At 44.0% G+C, this 16,687-nt stretch overlaps 1 protein-coding gene across 1 annotated transcript in view; it reads left to right on the top strand.

Moving 5' to 3' along the window:
• The window catches only part of COG5 (component of oligomeric golgi complex 5), a 189,038-nt gene that overhangs the window by 171,456 nt on the left and 895 nt on the right, over nucleotides 1–16,687 (top strand). Inside the window, exons 19-21 of the mRNA XM_082076141.1 lie at nucleotides 7,008–7,084; nucleotides 7,581–7,707; nucleotides 8,258–8,337. Coding sequence (XP_081932267.1) covers nucleotides 7,008–7,084; nucleotides 7,581–7,707; nucleotides 8,258–8,337 — 284 coding nt within the window. The remainder of the gene's footprint in view (nucleotides 1–7,007; nucleotides 7,085–7,580; nucleotides 7,708–8,257; nucleotides 8,338–16,687) is intronic.

The following is a 16,687-nucleotide window of genomic DNA, read 5'->3' as shown; positions in this document are numbered from 1 at the left end:
GTTTTCTGGGCTGTGTCTGCCCCTCCTGAAAACCTGGTGAGTTTTGGGCACGTGCCTGTGACACCAGCTCCTGGTAGCCCCACCGGGGAGGTTGTAGTTGCTCTGACCTGCTTGGGAGTCCTGGGCATGTTTGCTGAAATGTGGCTGTAAACCCAAACAGGACTCGTTTCACTTCCATGCTCCCAATCCTGTGGCACATGACTTTGTCAAGGAAAAGTCTTGATTCCTCCAGAGAGGAGGGAAAATTGCTGCTGCTGTGGGCTGGGGAGAGCGGGGAGCGGGTATTTAGCTGGGCTGCTGCTTGATGGGAAGGGTAAACATTCCATAAATGCTGCGTGCAGGGCTTTTTCAGTCCCAGAAAGGGACTGCATTGTTGCACTAACGCCAAACCTGAAGGAAAGAACCTGCCTTCAAAGACACTCTATGTGTAGGAGGAGGTTTGTTTATAAACTGCTTTTAGTTCTGCTCTGTCTTGTAGAGTCATTTTGAATTTTCTGTACTCAAAAAGGGTTACATGTTCCTGCTTAAAACTGGCTTTAGAGATCTAAAACCGCTTTTGGTGTTTTGGGGTTACTTGCAAGCAAAAAACCTGGGCAGAAACCCGTCCAGAAGCTTTGGTTAATTTTAAGTTCTATTATAAACTCTCATGCAGTAAGTCAAATAATCTTGGGTTGCATCACATTTTGGGTATCTCGTGCTTGTGCACGTTTCTTTCAGAGCACTCAGAGTTACAGCTGCCTTGCACTCAGCAGAATAGCTTTGGCTGAGAGTCAGACTTGAAAATTTTTGCGGTGGAAATGTGTTTTACTGATAAGTTGCCTCAAAACAACAGGTGTCTATACAGAAGGGGGAAAACTGAGGCTTCAAGTTCTCCTCATTCAGAACTGGGTTTGGTGAGGTGCACAGCAGACAATTTTCTTAAGTAAGGCTCATCTACTTATACAGTTAGGAATTCTTGCTGTAATTCTTTTAAATTCTCTGTCTTATCCTGTTTCCAGTGTCAGTATTGCATTTTGCTATCTTGTACATTACAGATATTTCAGCAGTAAGACCAGGTGTGTCCTAGTGTGCAGCTGTAAACAGATGTATGATAGGCTTGAAATATGCCTGAATATCATTAATATGATTTCATTAAGATCAGTGCTTACAGGGACAGAGAGACATTTTAAGCTTTAGGAAACGTCTGCAGTGCTGCAAGGTTATTATCACATACTGTGCTGTTCTTGGGACTCTTCTTGTTCAAAATATTTCTGGTCTACAGGCTGAATTCACCTCTTTTCATGCTCTCAGTTTTTGTGCAGGCAATTGCACAGGATTATTTTTCAGTTCACTCCTATAAATCCCTGCTTCAGTTTGATTTCATTTGTTTTTGTATTTTTAAGGTGACTATAATTCAGTATTCATGTATGTAATACACAATTCCACTTTTTAATTCAGTACTAGTCAGACTGAGAAAAATGTTCTCCTGGAGACAAGCAAGCCAGCAAGCCCTGTGGTTTTGCAACATTTATGTTTCTGGGAAGTACTAGAAATGAGGAATCTACAGTAATATTTGGCACGGAAATCAGTAGCCCGCTACATAAAGGTTGGAAGCTGATATAGGAAAACAGCTGTTTATTAATAGCAAATACAAATCACAACTGCATTGAAATAAACTAGTGTAGGAACTGCAAACACTAAATAATCTGTATGCTTCATGGCATGAAGGCATGACATGAATTCCCATCTTTTCATAGTGCAGGTGTGTGTGTGGAGTGACATATAAGGCGGGAGTCTGTGCCAAGAACCCCATCTCATGTCATGACAGATTATTTTCAGCCTTGTCGAGCAAACTATTTTTATTGGTCCTGTTTGGGTTAATACTATTCTGTATATACCCTCATATATTTCTTATCTAGCTGTGATTTATAGGGGGGGTTTTTGGCATTGTTTGGCGCTGTGTTCAAACAGTTTTGATGGGGCATAGTTAACACTGCCAGCGATTCTTCAAGTCTTTATCAATAAATTTCTGCAAAATGTCTTGATTTTATTGAATCTTCCTAGAAAAATGCTTTTACTGTAGACGTTGACAATGCTAAATTCTAGTGCAGAAGAAATGTTTCTATGTGCTGCTTAACCTATGCTCAGAATCCGGTTTCCTGATTCAGTATGTGGTGTTAAAAAGCAAGAATATTTTGTATTTGGGTTTTTTTTAAATATAAACATTTTCTTGTTTGATCAAACATGATGATACAAGTCCAAAAATGATTTTTGTCATTTTTTATAAAAAAATTTCCGCTGTAGTTTCTTACAGAGAAGTGAGAGAAGCAAGATGTTGTAATCACAGTTGCAGTCATAAGGACAGAAACTGCTAAAGCTAAAATGCGCTTAATGCTAACTATCTTACCAGAAGGAGAAAGTGATTTTCTGGTGTGTGTTATTTTGGAGGTATTGCAGCTGAAGGATTTACTTAAATGTCCACCATTTTGGAATTGCTGTATGAGAGAAATCAGATTCCACATCCCTTCAAGGGCAGCTGCTTTCATATATCAGTTCAGAGCTCTTCTGCTCTCTTGCTTGTTAACACATTCTCTCCTGGTGAATGGCTAGAAAAAAGCATATTGAGTTAACGTTTAAAAACCTGAAATTCATCTTGGCCAAGAGAAAATATAATTGATAAAAATTTAATGTTAAGATTTTCTAGCTGAAAAACAGCTGTTCACTAATCAGAGATCTTGAAAATACCACAATAGGCACTAAACAATAACTTCACTGCACTCTTCAATATATATGCATTATCTGTATCTAGACTACATATTAACTTCACCCTTGGGTTGCTGAACATAATCCAATTAGAGAAGCCAGCCATGTGATGTATTTTGTACAATATGGGTAGCCAGTGAATATTTCAACAGATAATTGACCACCTAGCCATGAGCTGTGGCAGGGTCATATAAGAAGAAAATATAATGTAGCTTTTTTGGGTTTAGAGAGGAAGAAGCATGTGTTAGGCAGGATTCTGCCACTGTGTTCTGCAAAGCGTAGCAAAACAACACGAAAAGCCATGGGGTTTGAACAAGGGTAGAGGAAATGAGGCGGAGTCATTAGGCCTGTGTGTTCTCGCTGCCCCTTCCTTTCGGCAGCATGTGCACTTCCTACCGCTTCTCTGATCCTTTGTTAATGATTCTTTCACATTAGTCAGTCAAGCCTCTGTGGTTGCCAGTTACTGCTTGGACACTTGATTCATCCCTGAATTTAACCTGCATATCCGAGTTTTCAAATTTGCAATTCTGGGATAAAAATTTGGAAAAGAAACAACAAATACTACATACCCTTTCATATGTAAAGTCCATAGGACACAGCTGTAGGAAAAGCCTTGCACACGCGATACAAATACTGACTTGCAGAGAGCTGAAAACATCACCTGATCTGTCAAGGCTCACCAAGATGCTTTGGAAACCAGAGCTGTGTGTCATAGCAAAAGCTGCTACGCTATAAACATGCTGCATGAATTGAGAGTTGGTGCAGCTTCAGGTGATGACAGGTAGCAAAACAAAGAAGTGGTGTACACTCAGTCCTCTGCCCGATTCCAGCACCGAACAAACAGCAGCTGTTCCGGCGGTGCCGGCCGGCACGATGCTCAGCGGAGACACACAACCCCGCTCAGTGGCCCTGCAGAAATGAATGTAACAGCAGAAAGATGCTGTAGCATCTCACTGCATCATCTAGCTCAGACAAATAGCTAAAATTCAAGTGAAGAAAACAATCTTAGTTATTATGTGAAGTATAGTTTTTATTGGAGAGATTGGGTTATAATACATAGCAGACTAGTGTTGTAAATTAAAAAAAAAAGTTTCTGTGGTTTATGTACATTTTTCCCACATTAGTTTTCACTGATTCCCACTCTTCATGAGTCAATTTGAGATGGTATAGTATGCTGCAAAGCTTAAAAACAATTTTTTTCTTTGGCAACTAGTACTTCACGAATCAACCATCTGCTGCCATTAAATCTATCTAGTTCTAGCAATACTGATAATTTCCTTCCATGAATAGAGGTTGAAGATGAAGTAATAGAATTTTCCAAAGTAAATTTTATTCTTTAGTACTTAAGAATAAAGATATTGATTTATGGATACTGCCAAGTATGTTCAAATTTGTCTTAATAAGGCATCGGTTAAGCTGTAGACGGTTTCACTTACATCTCATTATATCATATTATGTTTCAGGAGTGAAACAATCATTTAAAACTTATTAAGCACAATTATATTTTGCTGTGCTGGGATTTCTTTCCCCTCATGAGTACGGTTTGGTGCATGCATCTCTGTTTCCACAAATCAGACTGGCAGTTTGTTGCCTGTTATCAAATCCTCTAAAGCACCTAAAAGAATTATCTTCTCCCTGGTTCTTCCCAGCTACAAGCCCACGGCTCCCACCAGAGCCGAGACACCAGCTCCTGCAGGATCTCAGTTACTTCCAGCTGCCCCTAGACAATGCTGATGCCTGAAAAGAAGCTCTGGAGAAATCAGAGTGTTGCTCCCATTTGTTTTTCCAGGTCCGTAGGGTTCTTGTATCATGATGCAGCAAAACCTACTTAATTACCTTCTCTTCTTGGCTACTTGCTTCTGATCCTGTGCAACAGGCCAGCCTCTTGGCTCCCATACGTGCTCAGAAGCGTCCTGGGGGTTTGGGGGAACAACATGCTGAACTCACTCTAAGTTTCATTGCACTTTGGAGTTGGGCACCCCCGGCAGTAATCCTTGGGGAGAACCTGCCCGTCCCGGAGCGTGCACCCAACCTGGCGCCCTGTGCCAGCAGATCCAGCACCAGCACAGGGCTGGCGGCTCCTCCTCCAGCGTGGGGACGTTGGGTTCCCGTGTCTCTGCCCGACGGGCAGCACGTGTGCTCAGGAGCTGCAGAGCTGGGTCGGACCTGCTCTTCAGCCCAAGGAACAGGTCGCCCTTGTGCCTGTGTGTGGCAGAGGTGACCCAGCCCTCAGGCTGCGGGGTCACAGGGGCAGGGCAGGGATCCCCACAGCTGTAGGGAAGGGTCCAGTTCATAGCCCAGAGTGGAGGATTTCGGGTCCAGAAGGGCAGGAGGGAGCCAGGCTGTTACCCAGGGCTGCAGCATTTGTCTGAAAGCAGAAGACAAAGATCCTTATTTCCGCTTCCTGGATTTTTATTCACTTTCTGCTTCTGCGAGTGTCTGCTTTATATCAAATGTAGCTTTCAGGCAGTCTGGAAGTGCTCAGGGTGGGGCAGGTACTCCTAGGTTCCTAGGCTGGGGGAGCGGCTTTGCACTGTTGCTAGGCCAGCCCTGTGGGGCTTTCTCCGTCACCTGTCAGAGGTGTCCCCCTCTCCTCCTTGCAGAGGCAGCTTAGGGGCCTGGGTTGGGCCCTCTGGCTTTCCCAGCTTTGTCTGACCAGGTGTCACATAGGTGAACACTCCTACAACATGACCCACCTGACCAGTTTTAGCTGTCTGCCTCAGGGAAACATGCATCCCATCCCAGGAGTGGCTGTTGATCTCCACTGGGTGTGAAGAGAACCTGCAGATGTTGAGAAGCAGGTGAGATGACTCCCATCCCACCACCTGCTTTTTAAGATGGGTGCCCGAAGTATATGGCCTTAATTTGCATTAATTTCTAATTTATTTTCTTCTGGTTTTAGATGAATTACGGCATCGTAGTTTGCCGTACCATCTTTCTTATTTGTGCTGGAACCCCAGCATAGTCATGTGCTCTTGGTGAAACCGGTGGCCCAGCAGCCAGCTCTGTCTGAGGAAATGCTACAGCCTGAAAGAATAATAATATTAAACACTTCACTGTAAATAGTGTCTTATCACAATCACTTTGAAACTCATTCAGCAATGTTACTTAAATGGGAAACTCATTGCATAGTGGTTTTGATCTTCTTATTTATTTTAGTTCTCATCCTTTGAAACTTAGCTTAATTGTGCATTATATGGAAATCAAAGTCTGAATAGTCTTTCAAGTTGGGGATTTTAAAAAACGTACATGGAGAATAAAGCTTGCGTCTCTCTGACTGACACTTCAGGAATGCACAAAATAAATACTTAATCCATATCTGGCTAAAATTACCTGTGGGTTTCTTTGAGTGGTGGTGTTTGTATTAGTGTGCATATTAACTGAAGCTTTGCCATGTAATATTCATGTTCAGTCTGGGATTTGGAAGTTAAATTGTGCTTTCTCATTTCTGTGTCCTCACTGTGAATGAAAAGCCTGGGACAGAATCTCGTTTCACGTGCATGATGTAAAAATCCAAGCAGAACCTGGCTTTTGTTTGAAAAGGCAGGAGAACTCCAGTGCTTAAAAACAGAAAGTGTTTAAAAATCGTTTGTTTTTAGGATGGCTGCTGTAACTCTGAGACCAAACAGTATGAAAATAAGTAGGAAAATAATGCTCTACTGATCCTCCTTTGCCTGTGGTTCCACATGACTCTGTCACAACAGCTCTCAGCTGCCTTCTATCAAGTCTGTGTAGGTTTTGAGCCCCAGAATTCGCATTAAAGTGTTTAAGAAAGAATCTCTTTAACCTTGTCCTTTGCCATGGGAAAGTCTGCCCAGCTGAAATTACTGCCTGTTTTTACTGCTTTAGGAGCAGTTTGGGGAGACCTGCCTAGGTTTGCTCTCTTTCCAGACTGCAGGCAGATTTTTGGGGTACTGACATAAGAGCTGTATCAGGAAACTCATCACCAACAAAATAAACCTGCTGCGAGAAACAAAGCTTTGGTCTCAGAAAGCTCATGAGACCCCGTCTGTTCTTAACCACAGACTATCACTATTGTTTGCTGTGGGATGCTCACTGCCTTGCCAGGAATGAGACAAAAGCCTTGGCTTGGGCAAGGCAGTATGGAAGGAAGGGAAAACTTCTTGTCGTAAATTCAGCTGCCAGTGAGAAGTCAGTGACTTGGTCTGAAGGTTCAGATTATTGCTTTTAAAGGCAGGCTACTTCAATACCGAGTTTTCTGTTTTGGGACAATCTAATTCAAATTACAATGTTTGGTTTTCCAGATGGAGCTGGCAGTTGCACCGCTGTGTCGGCGAGTCTCTGACCTGGGAAAGTCGTACAGACAGCTGAGGTCGTTCAGGTGAGTTGCAGTCGCAGGAACTGGTGATTGGCAGTATGACCACACGGTATTTCAAAACTGATTTAGTACCTCGTGTTACTTCTGATTGAACTGAGAGCTTTTTTGGCAACACCCACCTGCAAATCAGAAATAGATTAAAGTTCTTTTAAATTTTATGCAGAGTATATCTGTGATTTAACAATCTTTGTCATGCAAATGTTGGCCAATTTGTACTTTTTTTGTGTTGCTTTCAGTGCAACTTCTGTATGAGAGTTCTATAGCTACATTAAGTGTTTTCACTGAAATATGAAATTTACAGTCCTGTGTTGTTTAATTGCAATAGTCAATTTCTGTAAATTTTTGCAAACTGAACCTGTGTTGAAAACCCAAGATGCAGACTAGTGGAAAAAATTAGATTATTCTATCCTGACACAATATTGCCAATGTATAGGCGTGTTCCTAATGCATAAGATAAGCTTTTTCTTCCTTTCACAAGTCTATTGTTACATTTTTCCAGACCACTGCTGTTCCAGACCAGTGAGCATATTGCCAGTAGCCCAGCTCTGGGAGAGGTTATTCCATTCAGCATTATTCTTCAGTTCTTATTTGCAAGAGCACCACCAGAGTTAAAATCACCCTTCCAGGTAAACAACATCAGTCTTTCCTTTTGAGATGTCCTAAGGAGGAATGAACATTATAGTTTGCCCTAATTATTTTAGTTTAAAAGTATCCAAGCTCATACTTTATATGATCTGTTGACTTTTGTTTTTGTTGTGGCAAAGGTGTTGTGGTCACTGACTTCATATTTTTATTAACAACACTAGGAAGATGATAACCTGATTGTAAATAGACTCTCAATTCTTTAAATTCTGTCAGCTCATAGAAGAAATTGAAAGTCTTATCACAGTCTGCAAATTGCCTGGATCCTGCTCATGTAAGATGCAGGAAATCTGGATTCCACTCCCTGTTGGAATTGGGCAAACAGCTGATGTAGGAGATAACGTCTGAGCTCCCAAATAACGTATTGGGCTATTTCTGTTAATTTGTTTCTGACTCCATAACTCATTCTGCATCACTGTGTTGTTAAGAGAGCCTCACGTGGCCTTCATTGATGTCATCTTTGATTCTGAAGTTGGTGTGTGTGTTTCCTTTTCACATTTATGTGTAATTGGTGTTTGTGTTTCTCTGTATCAGAGGGCTGAGTGGTCCATTGCCCGCTACTCCCAGTGGCTCGATGATCATCCATCTGAAAAAGACAGGCTTGCTCTCATACGGTAAAAATCATGCTTCTTTCTTCTCTACATTTATGATAATGGAGCAGTAACTTATCTGCACATCAGGACAGGTCTTGAAAAATAAAAAATGTGCTATGGGAGATGTATCATAAATACCATTACCCTCTCTCCACTCATGGGATGAGTTGCAAAGTGGGAGAATGTATAAACTGAACACTCCCCTTCACCCCCACACACCCAAATGCTCCAGCACATAATCCTCTTGCACAGGAAGGAAACGGTGCACAATGATGGAGTAAAGGAATACTGTGTTTTAGCAAAACTGCCTGTCTCAACTGTTGGAAAGTCAAGGCTGCAGCCATCCTGTCTTCTGTGTCAGGAAAAAGAAGCTTGGGAAGCTCAAGCAATGACAATGTAGATAGGAATTTAAAAATGGAAGACCCTTGTTACACCCCTGTAATGTTATTCTTTAGTAAATCAGCCCGGGATCTTTAGAAAGTGATAATTACATCAGATTTTTAAAATCTGCCTAGGGTAGATGACTTTATAGCTGAATACTATTTTGCATCTTAAAATGTTAGGAGAAGTTATGAAGAGGCTTGTTTTTCAAAACAAACAGATTTTTCAAGTATGTTAGAGAGAACAGATGTAATGTACGAACATGACAGAGCCAGACCGAGGATCCTCAGGATTCGAGGCTCAGATGATCATTTGGCTCCGAACGCCCTAATTCCTCCAGCCATCTTCTCCGTGTCCTGTCCTCGGTGTCACCCGCTCCAGTGGCACGGAAAAGGTTGTCACATATAGCTGCACCAGGCTTGATCTGGCCTGGGAGCAAACTCTGTCCTTGAACTTCTGCTCGTGGATGTTGCCAGCTTTTGCTGAAATCATAAAAGCTGACTTTTAAGTTCTAGCCAGCAGTGGCTGCGCTTGGGAAAATCACCCATTATCTGTCCACACTTCTAAAGCAGCCAAGAGGAGGCTGCTGTAAATATTTACAGTTCTTGAAGCTGATAGCACCATGGAGTCCGGTGTAGTGTTTGGGCCAATTAAGGAGATACTAGTTGATCACCAGTACATGTTATTAGGATTTATTTCCAAAATATTAAAGTGCAAACTGTGTCTCTTCATATGCGTATTAAAAGAATATTTCCTGAAAATCATACATGTCCAGTTTGGCTACAAAACCAGGTTTTATTGAGTCTCAAACTATGACATGTTGAATTACAGAGGAATAGATATTAGATACAGGGCTGATATGGCTGTATATATAACTTAGTTTTATTAATATTTTTATTTTAATTTCTGTCCTGTTAGTACTGGCAGAACTGACAATGTTGAATTTCAGATATATTAAGGAAAGCCAAGAATGCAAATCATTTGGGAACTGATTGGATTTTGTTCTCTTCAATCCTTTTACACAAATTTGAAAATGCCATCCTTAAACTACAACACATTTTTGTCTTTGCTTGCAATTAAATTTCATCCAGCCTGATTCAGTTAATGGGCTTGCTGGTGGTCATGTTGAGACACTGACAAACTGCTCTGACCATGGGGGTATTAAGTGACAGGCCTTGGGACAAGGCTTTTAGGCAGAGAAAGTGTGATCCATTAGACCAAGTAGTGTAGCTGAAATACTTAAACTTTTCATTTCAATCCTTTCATTGAATCCTTTATTCATTTTGCATGACATACCACTCTTAAAATATTTTAACTTTGTTATCTCAAGAATCTGCTGCTGCAAGGTGTCAGTTGGCAAAGTTATCACTTGAGCAATTTACAGTCAGTGTGTTCCTTTTGCTTTGCAGTGTGGAGGGCTTGGGCATTGCTCAGACGTTGGTCCCCCCAGGGTGTTTAGAGGGCAGCTTTGCAGATCTGCCCTTCCCAAAGGTCTCTGTGGGCACTCCCGTGGCTCTTCCCTGCTCCTGGAGCACCAGAGCAGGGCTGTTTGTCACTGCCCACGCTTCGCTGCTTCTCCCTCCGTCCCCAGGCCCACCGCTTGCAGGCACCGTTCATGGAGCTCTGCTGAGCCACATGAATGAACTGTAACTGCACTGGGTCTGTCGAGCAGCCTCTTCCCTGGGGTGGTTTGGTTGGCCTCGTGCAGCGCTGCGTGTCGGGGGGCACCGAGCGGGGCTCGCTGAGCAGCGCTCGGATGCGCTGGTCAAGGGAACGGTCCTACTTCGCAGACACCGGCAACCTCTGCAGGCATTGCCGTATCCATTTGCCCTCTCACCATCTCCTCTTGCCTGTTCATCGTTTCTAAATAGCCTGGTTATCCGTACATAAGGCAGGCAAGCAAGCATCAGTCACTAGTATGACCATGTTTCACTCATGTTTTCTTTAATACTCTATTGGAACATTTCTGAGCCTGCTCTTCATGTGTCTCATATGAACCTAAGGAACTACAGGTGTCTTGCTCGTTTGTGTGGAGTCTTTTATCAATCACCTTCTTCAAGATTTGTCCACCTGGAGTTTTTTCAGCTGTGCTAGGTGAACCTTGGATGTTTTGAGCCTTCAGATCCCTGCACTGACATACATCGACAAATGATCTTTATGTTTGCTGCAACCTTGCGAATGGTAGTTTTTTGCAACTGCCCTTTGTAACAACTGTGCAATTACTCTAGGGACCTGCTGCTTAGGTATTAATTTACTTGTGTGATCAGAATCCTTACACCTTCATATTAAATCGTTACAGCTTCTTCTGCTCTGTAGATCTTAAATGCTTCATATGCCACGTGGTGTTAATGTTGTGAATTAGTGGCATTCTGAGCATTTTGGTGCCTTTCTTTCTGCTTGTATTCAGCATAAAGGGTGCCCAGAAGTGTATTAGCCACACTCCCTTTACAGTCAACAGAAAGAAACAGGCACTGCTGTGCTGATGTATCTCATCCTGAAGTTGGTACCTAAAGTAGGTCAGTTGCGTTGTGTCCTGGGTCTGTGTTCTGTGTGGGGCGCAGGGTGGGGGCTCTGGCGCAGAGGCGGGTCAGTGGCCCTGCTGCTGGTTGTGCTGAAAGCAGCGCTTCCTTCAGCAGCCAGGACACTTTTTTCTTTATAAATTAAGTTTGAAAACTCAACCTGCCTTCCCTAGAAGAAACTTTCCTGTTAGACATGGCAGGATTTGAGCCAACCCCTCAACAGCCTAATTCTTCTCTTTACCATTCCAATGTGGGTGAACTCCCCTTGTTCAGCTCACTGCTGCTGGAGCAGAGCTGAAAGTCAGGCCCAGTGAAGGGATCATTTTCATAAAGAGCTGATGTCCTGAGCCTGGGCAGGGACAAGTGCCAGCTTGGGAAGCACCACGAAAGCCCCGCCAGTGCGTTAGGCGCGGTTTAGCGAGGCGCAGCAGCGTGGCAGCTTTGCTCTGCTCTGCTCAAACCAAGCAAGCGGCAGCCAGGCAGCGGCTGGGGCCGCCAGCGCCTCCCAGTGCACCCGGCCGGCCCCAGGCCCCCAGAAACACCCTCTGTGGCACTTCACACTTGTCTGTCAATGCACGGTCCCTTCCATCTCTTTATTTTGCAATCTGGAGTAAACCGGAGATGTCTCTTGCTAATCTGTTGTCCTACAGATGATGCTGTTGGCGATTTTACTGCTCGGTTTTACAGTAACTTCTATCGCACTCGATTGAATAGACGTGTGTGTCAGACAGATGTGCTCTTACACAGCGTGTTTTCCATTTTCCTCTTTGCCCTGAAGCTTGCAGAGCAAACAGGCTGTTAACAAAGTCCTGAAGAGGAGTCGTGGCCCCGCTGTCCTCCCACTGCCCCTGTACAACGGGTCGGGACCCCTGTGCGCAGGGCGCTGCTCCGCTGCTGGGCTGACAGGCGATCCGGCCTCCTCCAGAGCTTGATACTCAAATCAGGCTCCGTTTGACCGAGTCAGAGCCCAGGAGGGTAGCGCTCACAATTCCACACAAAATTAACTAATTAATTAGAGTAATTCTAAATGATATGCCTTAAGATCCCTTATAGAACCACAGCCCAAATCATGCCCCCCCCTTTTTTTTTTTCTTTTAACTGTAGATATAAATCTTCATGGGTTGAAATAACATTTTCAAAAAGAACTATCTGGGTCTTATATAATCAGCTTGTCCTGATTTCCAAGAAAGCTCATGTTTTTGCTCAAGCAAGTGAAGTAATTTAATAAGTGCTTTAAAATCCTTTTCCTTATGTGGGAGGGCATCTTAAACTTAGATTATTTTTTTCATTACTTCTTATGGCATTTTTAATGAAACATTAATATATGCAGAACATCCCACCAACTCTCTTTCCATAGCTCCCTTTTACAAACAAGATTTGTAATGTATACCATAGCTTGTCTTTTAAAATAGAAACAGATTGCTGAACAGGTTTTCTGTCCTTTATTAGACTGGAAGATGCTGAATTTAGGGCATTATTTAGTCTAATCCCTTCAAGAGTATGTTTCGTATATTACATAAACAGGGTTTCTTCCATCTTCTTAAACATCAGTAATATGACTATAAATTACATCTTTTTTTATGACAACAGCTGTGATCTGCTCTGTGCTGGAGACTTGATGATAACTGCCTTCACCCATGATGCCATTTATTTTTCCGTTACTACTTATGTACTGGCGTTTTCACAGTGTCCTCTACAGGAGCAAACCTTCCTTTTTTTAATACAAGTTTTTAATGGTAAAACGGTGCATCTGAATTGAACTCTGTACTTCCAGTGTACTTTACAAAAGCTCATTTGAGCTAGAAATGGTAAACTTTACAAAAATGTCATCATCAAATCTGCATTTCAAGTGTTCACATCACCACTAGACTCGTTTGTCTCCCTGTATGAGGTACAGCGGTGTAGGCATCTCGGCAGCTTCAGCTGCCCAGCTCAGCCGCTCCCTGGCTCCGTGCAGCAGCACCCGCCTTGCTCTACTGCGGCAGCTCTGCACAGCCCGTCCCGCCCTCGCACCCTGTCACAACCCCACTGTCATTCTCTGCACTGCAAACCTCCCGTCTCCCCGGATCCATCATTTCTGCTGTTTTACCGCCTGGACCTTTCGTTACCAGAGACGCTGTTCATAATAGGATGGACACGCTTCCTGGCCTCTTGCCATCCTGTCCTTACCACGGGTGGCAATGCTGTGGAGGCTTTTCTGAGCTGACCAGAGCCTGACGGTGATCGTGAGCTGTTCCACGGTCCCCAGGTTGGGCACGGCGCTCCAGGAGTCTCCAGCTGCCTCTTGGCTCCCAGCTGCAGCAACTGCAGCAGCTTTTCATCCTCCCCCCTCCCCTCCAGCTGCTTGCGTACAGGCTCCCAGCTGGGGGCGGGCTGCTGCTCTGCCGCGGCGGGGCGTGAAGCTGGTAGTTCTCCAGGCCAGTTCTGCTCTGGAGGTGCCCGTGTCCTCTGTTCCGTGGTAGGTGTTTCTCCCTGGCTTGTTCATCCCCTTGGCACTGCGGTTCCCGTCAGTTGCTCCCCCAGCATTACAGTGAAATCCCCACCAATGGGAGATGCGGCACTTGCAAAAGAACCTTCACAAGTGAATGGCTGGAAAGTCACGGGAACCTTGACACGGATGTTACATTTGGTGAGCAGTCAGCACTCACCACGCCTGTGTCATGGATTTGGCCATTAGCAAAACTGTGTGAGAAGAAACAAGCTTTTTGGTGTTAGCATTTCGGGTCAAGTACTTGATTATGAATTGCACTTTGACATTCCGTTTTATAGTGTTTACACACTTTTATTGGAGATGCAAGTATGGGACATGAGAAAATAGCAAATGCATCTAGAGTATTGAGAAAGCTTGTATCTTCATTGTTTACTATAAAGCTATACAGGGTCTATTTTAGAAAAATGCCTGAGAATCCACCTTATAGTGTGGATGGAGTGGAGTAGTAATTATTGGTTGTCTTTTGAGCGGAAAAGAGAGTTAGTTAAGATGCTCCTGAGTTGGTCATATTGATGTAGTTTGTCTCTTTGAAAGCAAAGGCACAGTAAAGAGCAAGCACAGCAGAAGGGAGCTGACAGACATCAGCTTCTAGCAGCTGTTGGTCTCTGCTGGGAAGGAGAAGGGTCTGGGCAGTTCTGAGGCCACCAAACCATTTGCCAAGTTCCTTTGAGCTGTGTTTTGAGTTGTAAGAGGACAGGGCCTGTCCCTGATGGAGTTGGTTTTACCAGTTAAATCATATTCTTTTGAGGCAGGAGAGGAAGCAAAAAGATAAAAGCTGCTGGAAGGTGCGATAGCAGGACTCTAATGCTGGTGTTTGGCACTTAGCGTAGCCTAAATCTCATTCCCTCTTGTTTGATCTGATGCGAGTAAGTCTGGCTAAGGATTATCATGGGCTGACATTGAGTGGTTTTGGGTGCTGCTTTTAGGGTAAAGCTTCTCCCTTTCATCTGAAGGGATCTGGTTATCTCTGTCATCTTTTTCAAGGGCTTTTTCAAAGCAAGCAGATAACGTCAGAAGGGGATAGCAATGTTACCATCTGGATAATGATGGCAACCCACAACTTCATCAAGAGGTGTCAGAACTTTCTAAGTTAAGCAGGTCAATATGTTTTTTTCTATTTTCAGTTTTTGTTGACTTCTAAAAACTATTTGCGCCCAACAAACTTTGGGGAGTGTATAGAGGAAAAGCCAGTGACACTGGTGAGTGGAAGGGGAGAGATTCAGCAAGATGAATGACAGCTACAGTAAGAAAACTGTCACAGGAGTTTCTCAGCTGTCTTTTTAATATAAGGGACTATTCTTTGTAGAAAGTAACTAACATACAACGTGTTCAGCGGTTACTGCTGCCCAGAGCACTTGAGTGCTGACCCGAGAGGAAGGGTGAGACACGTCTGACTCTTGGGAAACATCTCTCCTCATGCTGGTGGGATCCCAGAGCCTCCCCTGCCTGCATCTCCCCCTCGCCGCTGCCTGCTCACACATGCTCTGCCCCTCCGGGCCACCAGAGGCCACTTTACCTGAGAAGCACCTGCTGTCCCGCTCCCTCCGTCTCACTTCTCTTTAAATCTTGGGAATCGGCACTAACCTGTGGCTGTGCCTGATCTCTCTGCAGTCCGTCACGCTGGTGGCCTTTGCTGGGACTGAGGTGCAGTGAGCTGTTGTTTAGTTGTTGCCCCTTTCGCTGTAGACAAGGGGTGTCAAACTCATTTTCACCGGAGGCCACATCAACCTGTGTAAACTGTATAAATGTAACTACTCCTACATTTATTTATATATATATATATATATATAAAAATATATATATATATATATATATATCTGTATACAGTCCTAAAAGTACATTTAGCCCTTTGAAGGTGACTCCAAGGCTGATGTGGCCCGATGAAAATGCGTTTGACAGCCCTGGTGTAGACGCTGTGCTGCTCCCCAGAGACCACCAGAAGAGCAGACTGAACGTTTCAAGGGAGCAGGCTGCAAAACATCAGCTTTATTTTGGCTAGATAAATATTCTTTCCCTGCTTTTCTGGCTGTAACGTGGGATAACTTTTCTGTTGCTGTTGATGTGCAGAGAATGCCAAGTGGCTCATCAGAGCGTGTTGGTACCTGGTGTGGGCCCCTCAGCAGTAACTCCCTAGTAGTTGTTACCAAAACGGAAGAGCTCTCAGGTGTGTCCCCTCCAACACGAGGGGCTGTTTGCTCAGTCTGGTCTGAAACCTCGCAGAGCCCCTGAGGGATGATTTCAGCTCTGCTGCTGCCCCGGGGGACGGTGCCTGACACGGCGGGGAAGGTCTGTGCGGAGTTGGTGCTGCAGCTGTCACCAACCAGAAGAGGATTCGCTGTGTGCTGGGAGTTGTCCCTGTCCCCACCTGGGACAGGGCTGTCTGTGCATGCATTTTCTTGACTGTCACAATTTTGCTGAAAGTAGCACCAGTGGAACATAATATAGCAAAGGGATTTAGAAGGAAACCCCATGATCATGAGATCTATTACATGAAAGGAAGAAAAATCAATTGAATTAGAAGCCCTATTTAGGTATGGTGAAACTAACTTGGCCTACTTAACTGTTACATCAAAATCTGAACGTTTCAGCATTTACAGAATCTTTTACAGCTCTGCTGTTACTCAACACCACCATTTACTGGATGTGTTGGATGAAAAGTAGGCCTGTGCTATAAAGCAAGTTCAATTAAGTACAGACAGGTAGGTAATCACAATTGCCCCATTTACCTTTGAAATGGCTGTGTTTATGTAAATCACCTAAGACTTCTCTGTGTGACATCCTGTGACAGCGTAGAAGAAAAACACAGCGAAGCCACAGGAACACAGGTACACGTTGGTAGCACCGTGCTCCCCCAGGGGCAGCAGCCTGAGCCAGGAATCACCCAAAGGCACCTTGGCCATTCACCAGTGCCCTGGTTTTCATTCTGTAAGTTCTGCTCACAGTGTCTGCAGCAGCTGGAGTCGATTCTTGTCGTTTCTAA

This window comes from Streptopelia decaocto, assembly GCF_964273445.1.
Source record: "Streptopelia decaocto genome assembly, chromosome: 1".
NCBI lineage: Eukaryota > Metazoa > Chordata > Aves > Columbiformes > Columbidae > Streptopelia > Streptopelia decaocto.
Note: the sequence above shows the minus strand (reverse complement) of the source record. Positions and strands in the feature narration are given on the sequence as shown.